At 27.4% G+C, this 16,415-nt stretch overlaps 1 protein-coding gene across 1 annotated transcript in view; it reads left to right on the top strand.

The window, feature by feature from the left end:
* The window catches only part of LOC111622717 (kinesin-related protein 4-like), a 32,353-nt gene extending 16,945 nt beyond the window's left edge, over positions 1-15,408 (top strand). Inside the window, exons 7-11 of the mRNA XM_023365137.1 lie at positions 2,510-2,737; positions 10,029-10,499; positions 10,586-10,865; positions 13,279-13,352; positions 15,358-15,408. Of these exons, the coding sequence (XP_023220905.1) occupies positions 2,510-2,737; positions 10,029-10,499; positions 10,586-10,865; positions 13,279-13,340 (1,041 nt within the window). The 3' untranslated portion in view covers positions 13,341-13,352; positions 15,358-15,408. The remainder of the gene's footprint in view (positions 1-2,509; positions 2,738-10,028; positions 10,500-10,585; positions 10,866-13,278; positions 13,353-15,357) is intronic.
* The last annotated feature ends 1,007 nt before the right edge of the window (positions 15,409-16,415 follow it).

Below are 16,415 nucleotides of genomic sequence, written 5' to 3'. Positions count from 1 at the left end.
CAAGCAGTAAGGCACAATACTTGAAATTAAAGGAAAAAATGGAGGTTGAAAATTGCAAAATTACTTAAAACATTAGAATTTCTGTCATTTGTAGAGTGGCTGGTGGCTTGGTGGGGTTGTGCCATTTTCATAATCATGAGATTTTGATCTCTGTGGTATCAATGTATTTTTTTAATAGAAAATTATAATTTTCAATTTATTATTGGTATTTTTAAATTCATATTTATTTATAAGTTATTTTCAAATATTCACATACAGTATACATGGGATTCATACTAACATTTATTTATAAATTATTTGGGAAGATTAGATTTAAACAAACTTATCATTATTTAAGGCCAAGTTTGTTAATAAGAAAGGCATTTTTATTAACATATTGTGTTTACTTTTCATGAGAAAAATTTTGTGAATGGTAATTGTCATAGAATCATGTGAAATAAACATTTCTGCAGTGTACATGTTGAATAAATGCAGATATTTACAGTAAGAAGAAAATTTACATATGTCACTGGAATAAACAAACTTGATTAATATTTAAAGACACTTTATCATCAACTAATTTAGAGGAGAATCATTCATACTGTATCACATTGGAAAATGTCACAGCACTTAAATGTTTTATTCTACTGCCTTTGCAACTTCTGAAATTGATGAAGAACCATCAACTGCAATTAGCTTGATTTTGAAGGATGCTTTCACAATATATAAATTTTATATTGTCTTACAATGATTCTTCTGCAGAACAAATTTCTACGCTATCAATGTTAGCACGAGATATCAAAGCCATCTTTTCGTTCGTTAGAAAAGAAAGATGCAGTTAGAGACATATTTAGGTTAAACAATGACTGTTACCAGAGTAAGTACATACTGCGTACTGTACATGAAAATACAGAAAATGCTTTGTTTTTAAATAAATATTGTTAGGAAACATTGTTAATTGCTTTTGACATTGACTTGTTACTTAAAACAGATGGATTTTATTGTTTTCTTACCCTGTTTTTTGTGCATTTGTAGTTTTCTAAAAATAAATCAATTTTCTCTCTGACAATATAATAAATTAAAAATTATAGTTTTAGGAGGGAAAACACTAAATTAATACTAATGTGATTTGAAACACCATCACAATTACGAAACTGTTGGCCCCACTGAGCCACTCTATAAATGTGGAAATTCTAATAGTTTTAAGTGATTTGCAATTTTCAACTTTAATTTTTCCCTTTAATTTAGAGTATTGCACTTACTGCTTGGCACATGTCAGTTGTTGTAGAGGCATTATAACCTCACTGAGTTTGATTGAAATCAGTTACCCCAATGTTATACCATCCCCTTGTTAGCTAAAATTATGTTGTTAAATGGTGTCTAACTGGCTGACTTGGAAGTCTCTTTATGGAGAGAGAGTAGAGTTTATGATCTTCATACAAAGCCAGGTTGTAAATACGAAATACTACAGAAAGTACATTTTAAAATACAACACTTCCAGATATCAGATGATACTTTTAAGAAATGCCACATTATGCATGATGTGGCATTTCTTACAAGTGGATTCACATAATGTTGGATTGCAAGCTTTCAACACATACTGCCTACTTACATTGACATAACCAAATTGAAAATTTAATACATCAAAAGCTCATATTCAAACATAAACTATTATCTATTTATAACCCTTACAAAAAATACACACTTCAGATGTCATAGAAAACAACACACACAAATATACTATGACTGAGCTGTAATTATAGACAAAACAATTTATCCCCATAGATCAAATATGTTGATTGATAAAACAAAATTACATACATCATAGACACAGCTGCTTCAAACAACCACAACATACAAGAAACATACATTTAAAAAATTAGGAAATATTCAGAACTTTGCCTGAGGAGAATGGGTAAGATATTTATTGTCTGTAGTCCTTTCTTGCACATGAATCATACTACATATAGTACACAAAAGTCTAGAAACATTAGGGCTTTACAATGATACATATATCACATTATAGAAAATAGCTATATCAATTTCTAAATGATAAATATACAAGCTGCATATAACCATAGTAACAGTTTTTCTGTACTGTTTTGACCTAGGTCTGGCATATCATTAAGCATTGGTACTGACTGAACAGAATACAATCTATCAACACTATAATAATAATAATAATAAATGCTAAAATAAACTTAAACATGAAAAAATTAAATAGAAAGTTGTGATGACAGTTGAATGTTTGTAATGAAATGAATTTTTCATGATTTCTAAAAACTCTTGGGGCACTTCACACATGAGAGATTGATAAGTTTATAAGTTAAAATCAATAATCTGATCATCACATAACCCAGATCTACTTTAAAATTGACTTAAAACTCAAATAACCTGTGGTTTATCTATACAGAATTATGGTAGTTTTAGATTTTTAAAGATTTCATGAATTAACTTTGCTTTAAGTACATAAAGTAAATTAATAATTTCATTTTTCTCATATATAATCTATAAACTTGTTATTTTTTAGAGTAAATTAATGATCTGTGAAAAACAGCATCGTCAACTAATGCTTCAGTTTGATGAAGTTTCACTTCACTTGAATAATTGTATAAATATGAAGAATTTCACTTCACATGAAAAGTTGATTTTGAAAGAGAAATTGCATATTGACAGTCCACATGAAAAATCTGTCTTGAAATTTGATCATAATAATTCAAATTCAAATGAAAAACTTGTGCATATTCCAGATATGAAGGTACGTAGAGAGAAAATTGATTTACTAAACAAAAATTTTAATAAAGAAAATTATTTTGTTGATTCACAGCCATATTTTTACCATGATAGAAAATATATTCATAATAATAATAATGATAAATTATTACTGCAACATTCCAATAATATTCCACTAACTAATTATCAAATTTATAAGCATTACCCATGGCAGCAAAATCATTCCCAAAATAATGCTAAAATAGCATATCCATATCCAATTGCACATCAAATTGATTTGCATAATTTGGGTAAGAACAAAATAAATTTTCATGACTTTATTCCACATAATAATTTGTATGAATTAGAAAATCATCATGTAAATAGTAAATTACCTATGAATCATAATGCTGTTATTCATGGACATATTATAGAATAAGATTTATTGATTTTGTTTGAATAAATTTTTATTTTTATATACATGTTGTTAAAATTATGTACATTAAAAGTAAGAAATAAAATAAATTTATTTTGTTTTAGTTCTGTTTTGTTTTATAATTTTAACATCAATTATTTCTCTTAGTATTATTTTATTTTTAACAATATAATCAGGACAGCTACAGTATTGATCTGTATATGAAATTATATTTTCTACAAATTTACTATTTTAGGAAATAAATTTTAACACATAATCAATGCTATTTTGAGAAACTTATTTACATTAGAAAAAATATTACAAATTGAAAAGACTTCAGTTTTATTCATTAGCAATTATTTTTTGCTAAACTTTAGTAATAATTTTTCAGTTAAAAAATTATATACATGTATATATATAAATATATATAGTTTATTTATTTGTTAATTTCAAAATAATGTTGTAGTGTAGTAGAATTTGAAAGATATTAAAATTTGAAAACAGCAAAATGGAAATTTATATGCTCTTTATAAAAATAAAAAGATTATTCATCCAAGTTTCTGATGTATACTGTTGTTATTTTTTAATTTAAAATATTAAAACTTTTTGTTAAATTACATTACAATTTTATAATTTTACAGATACAAATTTTTATTATTTTTTTTACAGTTAGAATGCAAAATTCATATTTGAATTTTACTTGTAATAAAGATAGGATAACTAGATACATTTCTTTTATGATAGTAATATAAAAACTGAAAATTTTAAACTATATAAACATCTGTTAGGAAAAATATGTTTTGTAAATACTAAGAATAAATATAGTTATTCATAAAAGTAATTTGAAAAGGTGGTTATTAAGAACTTGCATGTGCATTAAATAAACTCATTTTTAAATTGATATCATAAATTATATCAATATATTAATAAAATAAGATTACATACCATTCAATTTAATTATCAAGGTTGTTACATTATTGTATTCTGATAAATACTGATGACGGTCTTTTGTTAATTAGTTAAAAAAATGAAAATTTGAAGAATATATTCAATTTATTTATGATAAGAGAAAAAAATACATTTTAGTATAACTGTAATGAGTCATTTTCTCTGTTTTTGTTAAATGTTTCTTGAAGATAAAAATCTGACTTCAGAAACAAATAAGAACTGAGGTTAATGAATTTCATAACATAAAGATGACTGATTTTGATACAAGTAAAGAATAAAAGATTAATCTTAATCAAATATTAATGTATATTACATTAAAAAAAATATATATACTAGGTAATTTTTCTTATATTTTTATTGATTTTCATTATATTTACTGCATAATGTAGTAAATTTTTAAAAAGTTTTTAATCTGTTGTAGGACGCTTGTTAGGGATCACTCAAATTATTGGATTTTTTTGTTAATTGTTAAAATATTTTATATCTGAGTATATCCTCCTGGTACTGTACTCCTTGCTCTTTCAGATTACATAAAAATTCTTGTTCAAAAGATTTCACTGGTTTTTTTTTAATGTTTCGGGATTCTCTAAGAGTCATCCTATCATGTGCCTCTTAGAGAATTCTGAATAAAAGTAATTTCCATAATTTTTAAAAATTTTACACATTGCATGAAACCATCCTTTATTACCTCTTTCACCTCTTTTTTCAGACAAAATTTAGATTCCTGTGAAAAAATGTGTTTTTATTTACTTAGTTACTTTCATTGTAGAGCATGCATTACAAAACTTATGATTGGGTAATAAGTGTCAATGTCAGATCAGTTGCATGTAATCCAAGACTTGTAATTTGAGTCCAAAACATGATATCTCAGCAATACTTTAAACATACTGAAAAACAAATTGACCAATTCTCTTTGAATTTTGTGTTATATGTACTAGCAAAATTTCGGTGCAAGATGAAAAGAATGAAGGGGATTCTTAACAGATGCCCTTTCATGTTACATTTGAAGAGTACTAAATTGTTGGTTAATAATTAATTTATTCAAACTAGATTAATACATCTTTAAAACATTCAGAATTGAGTTTTATGAATATATTTTGATAATAGTAGTTTCAAGTGAATAAGTCATTAGATAAGACAATTTGAATATTGTATTTCAGTAAACCTAGATGATACATTCATATACTGTGTTTCCCCGAAAATAAGACATCCGCAGAAAATAAGACCTAGCACAGATTTTGCTGAATTGCGAAATATAAGACCTCCCTCTGAAAGTAAGACCTAGCGAAGTTTATTTTTAGTCGTAACGGTCATCGACAGATGGTTGAAAGTGGCCGTTGGCTTTTTGAAAGTACAGCCACTGATTGGTCAGCAGACAATTACGCCACACGGCATGATTTGCATAAGACTATGGCTTGGGAATCACAGATTTGCATAACGTTACGGCTGGTGATGGCTAATTGGTTGGCCGGGAATCACGCNTAGCCAATACAGTCGACCCCCCTATAAGATCATTGATTATTCCGTTTTATATGAATTCCATGTTGTACGAGTCACTTAAATTTTACAAATACGTGAGCCGTTCACAGCCCGGTACATGTATTTGTAAAATCTAAGTGACTCGTACAACATGGAATTCATATAAAACGGAATAATCAATGATCTTATAGGGGGGTCGACTGTATAATAACAAATGATTATTTAAGATATTTAATTATAAAATATTTAGGAAGTGTCTAAATCAAGATATATTTTTGATTAAATACATATACTGTAATAGAAAATGTGTACTCCCCAAAGCAACTAGTTACAATAAAAATTAATAAATAGTAATTTTCAGTTTTATTAATCAAAGAACTTTAATACAAACTTTAACTCCTTAAAATTAAGTTAGTTTAAATATTTAATTTTTATTCTGAATATCTAATGTTAATATGAAAACACTCTTTTAAGTAAACCTTTTTATTCTATAAATCATGTAAAATTATAAATACAATATCTACTCTATATGTATAAAATACTTGGCTTAAAATTGTCACAATGCTTTTTTCATCAAAAAAGAAAGAAATGGCAGCACCAGGAATTGACAAATAATCAGGAAATTTTTGAACAAGTGAGCAAAATCCTTGGGGCAAGTGGTACCCAATACATATGTTTTTATACAAATAAACATGCACTATGTTTATATACCAAGGACTGCACAAATTTCTCCTATCTATCTACCTATGGACTGCAGTCTGAATCACACATGGGCTGGTACTCACTGGAGATCCCTCCAAATCTCACCACTCAAAAAACATTAGTACCACTGTTTCACCATACTACTTACTGCTGGTTCATGGATCATTTCAAAATCATAAGATGATAGGGCCAGGGTTTCGTGCAAGACTACTAAAAGAATCAAAATTTAACCTCTCCCATCTTTATTGATTGATAATTTTGTTCTGCTCAGTCACTAGCTCTGTACACTGTATACAGAGAAAAGTGCAACAATATGTTTACAGATACACTATATGCAAAAAAGGAAACTTAAAATAGAAACAGCTGCACTGGGAATAGATGAATTTTCACAAAATTTTTGTTATGAATAGTCTACATTGGGAATAGGGGGCAAAGCTTCTTAGAAATACAGTAAGAATATAAATTTTAAACAAATTTTTATCAAATTAAAACTTCTTTATCATTAAAAAATTGTAATTTGCATTTAATTTCTTAAATTCTAAAATCATTCCTTGTTTTCCAGTCATATATAAGAAATGATGTGGCCCAAGTTAGTTAACTGATATATTTTACAAACTGAAGCAATTTAATTAAAAATAATATGCAGCTATTCTAAATCAGTTTTAATTATTCTTAAAATATTGATAAAACATGTTTTCATTAAGTGACTTTTGGGCTATGTTGTATATGTATATAGAGAGGATAAACTTAAAAATTTTAAAAGGCTTTTTAATGAACATTTATAATTCATAATCTATTAACATAGCCTAAAAGTTTTAATAATGTGAAGAATTATTAAAACTTCTTAAAACGTTTTAATAAATGATTTAATTTTTAATAACAAAAATTTAATTTTAATATTTTTCTTTCCTGAATCTGTAATGCTATACTTTTACCAAAGTCAATTTTTATAAATTATTCAATTTCTTAGTAATTATTTTATTGGTATTTTTTTTTACTTTTTAATTCATTTTATCTGTTATATTTTCTTGTGAAAATTCATTCCATTACACAATAAAGTTTCAGACTGATTTTATTGTATCAGAACAAAAACAGACATAAATTTTTTTATGGTTGTCTTTTAATTAATATAGCAAAGTAGACTCACTTTGCTGTCTATATGTTCTTTTTTACAATGACTGTATAGCAATATAAAATGTGCTGAGAAGCCATCTGTGGAATAACCTGCAGCTCTTTTGTCATACTTTTATGAATGGATGGTATTGTACTGTACATCATCAAAAAAGTCCACTCAGTTATTTCCCCAGCTGTTAAAGTAACAGAGGGAAAGTATTTTGATTGGTCAAATTTTGACCTTCAGCATATGTTGACATTTTAAGCTCCCAATTTAAAAAACATAAAAAAAAAGAACAAAATTCTCTGTGTTGGCCTATATTTTGCTTTATATATCAAGAATTTTTATTTCTATATGTGAATATTTCTATATGTGGTGCATTGGCTATTACATTTTGGAGATAAGTCAAGGGGTAGAAAGATAAAGAGGGAGTCATATCTTGAATGGGGTCAGACAGTGAAAATTTTACTCATTGGCATTTTACTAATTTTTTTAAAAACTCACTCTTACCCCAAAAATAACGCTTTTGCTTTATTTTTGGGTAGTTTAGTTTTAACTTGGGAAATAGGGAAAAGTCTGCCAAAATAAGAGGGGTGTGGAAGCACAACACATTTTTTGCCAAAAACTAGTGACCAGTGTTGATGAATATGCTGAATCCATTGTCATGGAGCAGGAACCAAGATGACTTTTCTTAGAGTTGAGGCTGCACCTAATGAATATACTTCAGAAATTGTTCAGTACACCAATGTAATATTTTCCACCTTCAGTTTGTCCCTCAGGGATAAATTCTTTGTAAATAACTCGCTTGAAGTTGAAAAAATAATGAGCATTGTCTTTATGCAGGAATTTTGTATTCTGACTGTGCTTTTTGCTTTTTTGGATTCAACTGTGCCATAATCTGTTGTTTGGTGTTGGGATTGTATGTGAAAAATATCAAGTGTTGTCTGCTATGACAATTGAGTTTTAATCTGCATCAGCCATTTTGACAAATTCTTGAAACAACACAACACATTAATGTTTTTTTTTTTTTTCATCTTATGTCAGCAAATGGGGAATAAAATATGCACAAACCTTTCTTTTACCAAGATCTTGAGTTAACATGAAGTTTGCTGTATCTTGATTGATTATAGTCAATTGCTTGAGCACTTGAATTCTTAAAGTTCTGTTCTGAGCTAACAGTTTCTGGATGAGAGCTGCAGATTCACTTGTTCTCAATGTCCATGGACAGCCATGTTTTTCATCATCACACAATGATTTCCTCATTTTTCTAAATTGCCTGTGTCACTCAAATGTTGCTCTTGATAAAGAAGCATCTCTGTAAACTTCTTTCAACAGTTCATACATTTCAATGCCGATTTCTTGAGATTAATACAAATTTTAATTGAAGCCTACTGTTTCATATTTGATTGTGACACCTGTACAAAAACTTGAACCACTGTCCAATATTAAGTCAAACACATTGAAGCAAATTTCAGTTTTTGGCTTAGCATCAAAGTATTGATATATACTAACAAATTTTATAATCATTTGCAGCGAGGCATTGCTGGATTTTCAACAGTAAGATCAGTTCAGAAACTTTATTGTCACACTGTAGATAATAAATGCATATTATCAATAAATAAATATATAAAGCTAACACAAATTTGATATTTAGAATTTATAAGCCCTAATGGTAAAGTAAAACACCCACTTTTTTAATTTTGGAAACATTCAACATATTCAAAATATGTCCATTGGAGCTAAAATGTCAGTGGAGTGTTAGATGAAAATCACAAAATATCAGAGGATGAAATATATCTATAATTGTATTTTTGCATTTTTAGATAGTTCTTAACCTAATTTATATGAAATGAGATGTTTGAAATTGTTAACATTGATATTTAAATCAACTTATTGCTTATTCTGTTTTGAAATAGTTTAAATGTAAAATTTGATCTCTTCCTCACCTTCAATTTCTTAATATCTTCATAAATAATTTCAATAATAAATTCTGAACATTCTTTTTAAACCAAATTTTATTAACCAGAGACTTAAGCTTGATTATTTACAGGCCTTAATTATACTAATTATTAAATAAAATTATATAATCATAATTTGACTTAAAATTGATTGGAACTATTGGGTAAGACATCCCCAGTCATCTCAACAATTAACTTGTTAGATAATGCATCTGCATAGTAACCAAAAGTTGCATGTTTGAGTTCCATTCTGAGTCAATCAAAATATTTCAGAATTTTATTTAATTTATAAATTAATTAATTGAATTAAATTAGCAACCTTAGCACATATGATGACCTAACTGCCTATGTTTGGACCAATTATTTATAACGTGTAATGATTATTTAAAAATTAGTGCATGTAACCTATAAATAATCTATAGTCTTTGGCTAATTGAATATTGGGATATGGTTTATATTCAGTACCAAATTTTTTGTTTGTTTAGATTTATTAAGAGCAAAATACTTTAAAGGTTTTTACAGAAATTAACCACTGTAAAATTATAAAAATCATGCAATGTTTGTGTTTAATTTACATTCATTAAAAATGAAAAAAAATCATTTTAAATGAAATTTTATTTAGTTTTAAAAATTCAATAATATAAAATTAAAAATATATTAATAATTTAGATAAATTTTACAACTTTTGAAAAATAAAAGTATAATTTATTTTATCATTTAGGTTTCTCATCCATCTGAGATAATAGAGAGCAGCAAAAATATTGAAGAGACAGTCATTGGAAATGAATTTAATGAAACATTAAACATGAATACCTCAGTGCCATTTACAGATTTAAATGGAGGAAATCGGCAACTAGATGTTCCTATAACTGAAACTACACTCAAGGAGAAACTAAATAATTCTTTAAAAAATACATCACTTAATATGACTGAAAGTACTGTGTCTAAATTGGTTTTAATTCATCATGACAATACAAGTCCAACTTTAAATAACCAAACTGAAAAGACAGTAAATCAGCTACCACTTCCTTTACCACATATTATAAACAATAATAAAGTTAAAACACATAATACAACAATTAATTCAACAAAATCATCAAGCAATGATACACATTCTATTAAAGTATTAAATTATATAGAATCAGATTTGTATAAAAAACATAAAAATGTTGAAAAGATTCCATTAAATAAGGTTAGTTTTTAATTTTTATTCAAAAACAATTTATATATTTCCTACTTAAAAACATAATTGTTTCCTTTATTCTTTTCTACATTTAGTCTAGCTTAGTGAATTCAAACATAACTTCTGATCCGATAATAACTTTGGAATCTCCTGTAGATCAGCGTAATAGTATAATTAAACTTGATAATTTAATAATAAATAGAGTGCCAAATGTTAGGCATTCTTCATTTGAAATGAACGAGCAACCAGAATACATCAAACCTGACTTACAGAATAACAGAGACATTCAATTCCAGAGAGAAGTTCCATTTGATAACGAAATCAATGCAAGCAGAATGGACGGAGATTATAACCAAGATCAGCAAATAGATAACAGTTGAGTTTTTGTAAAATTTTATCTTAATATAATTCTATATTCTATTAATATTTATTTTATATTTAAAAAGATTAAGTTTAAATTCAGTTAGTTTGAAATATGGCTGCTTTGAAATTTGAAGTGAAAATTCTGTCCAAACTCTGATATGTGTATATTAACTCATATGTTTAGATTGAAGTTCATGTGCTTCCATACTATAAGAGAATAGTAGACTACAAACAACTCTAATCTGGTCAACATAGCTTTGCTTTTACAATAACACATTTTTGGGTTTCACCTGAGATAGGAAAGAAAGAGTAGTAGTTGAGTACATCTACTACCTTTTCTCTCCTATCTTGTAAAATATGGCTGGGTTTCATGGTTGCAAGTTGGACTAGAAGTAACAGACTGAGATATTTGTAGGGCTCTAGCTACTAGATTTGGGTGACTCACTATTTTTTGGGCTACATTTCAAAAATGTTTTCACTCTTACAAATATTAAATAATTGAGAATTAACAAGGAAATTATCATTATTATAATAATCTTACTCATACTCATTGTTAATTTTACAGCTGCATAGTCAGGAAAACTCTTAATTCAAATTACTTGTGAAAAATTAAGGCTGATTTACACAATGTGACTACCACTGATATTTTGTCACTCAAAACCTGCAATATCACAGATTTGTCTCATTTGATCACAAATTTGCAACTTATTGGCAATCTTGGTTCAAAAAGTTGCAACCATATCGCAGAAAATTAATCTGCAAAATCTTTCAATCATTTAATACACAAAAAAATCCAATTGGTAAAATTTATTTTATAGTCAAACTTTAATAATTGTCCATATTATTGTGAGGATACAGAGACTGTCTTTTTATAAAATTATAACAAAAAGATATGTCTAGAAACTTTCCCTTTTACTGTCCGTTTTCCACAGAGCTTAACGGTCAACAAGTCCTCCTCCTCCTCATTGACTCGCAAAATTATTGCAAATATGTGAGAAAGTTGACACTTAACTTTTGTCTAAGGATGAAATACGAAACCTTTGAATCGACTATTATTTAGTTTCCATCAGCCAGCTATGACACCTTTGACGTGCCATCACTACCAAACAAATGGTCACCTGATCAGATTTCCACACTAAATACCCTTATAATGCAAGTGCCCCAATCTTTAGTGAAATGCTATGGATTAGCTTTGACTTGTGACTTTTCATCCCTCTCATCTCACCATCCAGATATGGGCCATTTGGAATTTTACCTCGACTAGATTCACGATTGTCTTACCGACATCGAATGAACAGGATCCAAAACCATCAAGTCTCAAGGTATTATACAATTGTAAATTTGTATCTTGGATATCTTGATTGTAAACTCTCTCACTTGGTCATTTAGCATTCAAGTTATGGCCAGTAGTAATAATTATAAATGCCTATAGTCTAGGTCAGGGGTCGGAATTAGCGGCTCGCGAGCCGCATGCGGCTCTTTGCATAGACGTTTGCGGCTCTTCGAACATAAACTCCAATTTCACCTCACCTCATTTCACTGCAGCCTTATGACTTATGCCTTTATGAGATAGAGTCGTATGCCGTCTGCACATGACCACACTCGCATTGATCAATATGTGTCGCATAAGAGTGGTAGCATTTGAAGCATATCTATATGTATAACACATTGAACGCGTGTCCGTCCATCCGTGTAACATTATGCCAAAAACGTCCACTAAAGACGCCCCTGTCGTGTGTCGTATTTTGCACATTTAAATTAATATGCGGCTCTCTGGTACTTTTGTTATCTTGTTTTCATGACAATTTGGCTCTTCTCACTTGACAAACTGCCGACCGCTGGTCTAGGTCATTGACCTCTAGCATAGTAATGCATAGCTATAATTGTATCTTATGCTTTATTTTTCTATTAAACTTGTTGAATTTTAAAATGGTTGCTCTCACTCACATATTGCTGATGCCCTATTGACTTATTCCACGTGACCTCTCCATTCGACTTTTTCCCCTCCCAACCATCTAGTGACAATGTGAGTGAATCCTGCCAATTCGTTGCTGTTAAAAGGGATTTAGAGTTCAACTCTCTACCCCCAGCTTCTCACATTATTGAACTATTGTAATTTTTTAATTTAAAACAAATTTTCTATGATGGAATTCAATTTTTATTCTCAGTAAAATAAAAATTTAATCTTTATACAAAAACCATAAAGCAATGAAAAGCACTTAACTTTTCTAATAATTTAAAATGTTTAATTAGCTTTTAAAAAATTGTTCAATCTTTCAATAATTTCAAATTGTTTCAAACAATTATTGAAGGTAATAATTTAAATTCCATATTTATTTTTGTTCATTAATGAATAAATTATTTATTTTGTAATGTTCTTGATTACTGTTGATATTATATTAATTTCTTTTAAATAACTTTTCAGTGAGAGCTGATTATGACAATGATAGAAATATAAATAACATTCCAGAACGATCAGATTATTGATGTTTATATTAGGTATGTATGAAGTTTATTTAAAAACTAAAATGTATTTTTATTTTATTAATATTTAAGCTAATTTTTAAAATATTCTTCTTATTTGCATAAAATTTTTGTTTTCTAACTTGCATCTGAAAACCTTTTTTGATACTGCTTTCTTAGTATATTCATCAACATGTATTGTATATTTTGATCTAAGATCAAACAAACACTTTGTAAGTTGTTTTAATAAAATTGATCAAATATATCTCATATTTTTAATATCTAATTACGTGTGTTAACAGAAGTACAGTATAGTTTTATTTTACATGGTGATTGTGTATAAGCTGATACATAGAACAAAATTCCATATAAATTTTGTGTTTTACCTCAAATAGTTTCAGATGACCAGTTATGCAATGAATACAGTTAACAGAAAAACATTAAGCATGTTTAAATTGCTTTACTTACACTTTTACTATAATGAATAAATTTTTAGTCCAGTATTTCTGAATATACAGAGCAAAATTTTATTACACCATATCAAGCACACTACTTGAGAAAAATACTTGAGTAAATATTTTTTATGTATTGTATGATGCATTCTTTGACACCAAACACGTAACTTAAGAGATCTTTTTTGATACTTATCTAAAAGCTTCACTTTCTCATTATACACATAAACCAAGCAGGTACCACAGTGTAGCATTTATGTTTGGAATGTCAGAAGCTGTAGAAGCATGATTTTCTAACTTAGTTTCAGTGACACTAGGAGTGGGTCAAACTTACTATTCATCTATTCACTATCTGCATAAATCAATCTTGTATGAAAAAGACTATACCATACTAACTTATTATTATTAGATTAATAATTAATATAATCATAACTTATAAACTAACACTTTTATATTCAGAAATAAAATAAATTAATAATAGCATATTTTCACTTTACTTATTACTTATTCTGTTTAGTATTGGAGAGAACATTAATAAAATTATTATTAAATTCAGGAAATTTATATATGTTTTCACAATCATGTCTGAACTGTGTCTGCTGTGTAAAATTATTCTGTGTTTTGTCTTTGTACAGAAAATACATCTTAAGGAATGTCTCAAACATCTTTATAAACAATTCTTATTGTTTTATTATTTGTAAAAACAACCTTGTCTACATACATTACTATTACTGTAATCTCATGGAATGGAATATATTATTTATTATATAAATAAATATCTGTAATTTTTCAGTTAATGATCACTTTATTCTTATCAATTCCAAAGAATTCATCTTACTGATTTGCTATTCAAAATGCTTGGGGTCTTTATGCTGTTAATAATAAAAAAATGTAGATTGAGTTATATTGCTTAAATGATTTAATTTAGTTACAAATTCTTCCTGTTTTTTTCCCCCCTCATTTTAAAATATATGTAAAGTAGAGAAAAGAATGAGAGAATTTTGACAGAGAAATGAGAGAGAGAATTTTGTTGTATACTCTAACATTTTATATATAAAGCTAAAATAAAATACATCAATTATCGAAAAGCTTTAAGAATTTATGAAACTTTTGCTTTATGAAATAACACAAATTGGTGAAAAACTTTAATTTTTTTAAACATCCTTCATTTTGTGAAGATTGTTTAAAAAAATTTTAAAGCTTTTCACTAATATTTGGAATTACAAACATATACTATATAATGGCAAACTTTCAAATTTATTAAAATATATTCTCTAATTATAAAGCAAACTTTGAATATTTAAAAAGAAAAAGAAAATTACCTTTTTTTTTGTCATCTCAATGCATTTCATGATTTCATGTATTTTATTTTTCAATTCACAAATTTTAAAAGGAGAGGCTATTCAAAACTCTCACACTTTGGCAGTAGTCGTATAATTGTCTATATACCAGTATTTTCATTTCTTTATTTATATCAGCTTTTTTAATATATTATAACTTGATAATAGTTGCAAACATAGTTTAAATATGCAACAAATTTTATGTTATATTAATAATTACTTTTAGTGATGATTAATTTTATATTACAGGATTCCAATCTTCATACTGAAATAAAATTTGTTTTTTTTATGGAAAAAACTCAAAGAACTTTTATAAAACTATAAAAAAAGTTTTACAAATGATGTAAAATAGGTAAAAATTGGCTTTATTTTATTATAATAAATGCAAATTATTTAAATAAGTAAATGAAAATAACTAGTTAACATAAAAAATAAAAATAAAAACTGTATCAGTAGAAAATATTCTGATTGTAACAATAATTTTCAGCATTATCTAATTTTATAGCATATTAAGTTATCATCATCATTGTTAAAGTTTATGTCATATAGACTTATAAATTAAAATTTTGTTTTGTTTGTTGTTATGTATAGAAATATTGCCATATAACAGTATTATTGAATTAAATTTTACAAGGAATATAATTAAAATTTTATTTTATTTGATGATAGATTAAAATATTTTAAAGAAAGAGACATGTACAGGAGAGAGTTTCTTTTTTAAATTTACACAAACCTAATAAAGTGTTAGTTTCAGAAATTTATTAATATTTGCAAATTGAATAAATTATTTTCAAATCTTAAAATTAATTTTCATTTTCTTATGTAACTAAATATGAATTATAAGATTTGAAAAATTCTATGAACTTATATATATAATATATATCTGGCTCCTATATACTGTATATCCATGGACATCCACAGAGGGGGACAAACTTGCCTTTGGGATCAAGTAAAAAAATTCCACAAATTGTAAAGTGATTAAGGTATATAACCTTACATCCTCTTAACACTTTTTCTGTCTTTTCATATTGATGCATACAGGTATCCCTTGATTAACACAGTTAATTAATCCTTCAATGCTATATATCAAAATTTCATTAATCAAATACAGAGGTGCCTCGGTACTTGACCTGAACAACCACCCGCTAGAACAAATTTTTGATTAATAATAAATATTTTTATTTTAATACAGTAGAGCCTCGATTATCCGACCCCCGATTAACCGATACCTCAGTTAACCGACCGTCCTAGTCGGCAAATTTCAAATGTCCGCTAGTGATGTGGCGCTACAATATTTGGCTATGTCT

The sequence above is a fragment of the Centruroides sculpturatus genome, unplaced genomic scaffold (genome assembly GCF_000671375.1).
Source record: "Centruroides sculpturatus isolate CEXI.00-Female unplaced genomic scaffold, Cexi_2.0 scaffold307, whole genome shotgun sequence".
Lineage (NCBI taxonomy): Eukaryota > Metazoa > Arthropoda > Arachnida > Scorpiones > Buthidae > Centruroides > Centruroides sculpturatus.
This window is presented reverse-complemented; position numbering and strand designations above follow the sequence as displayed.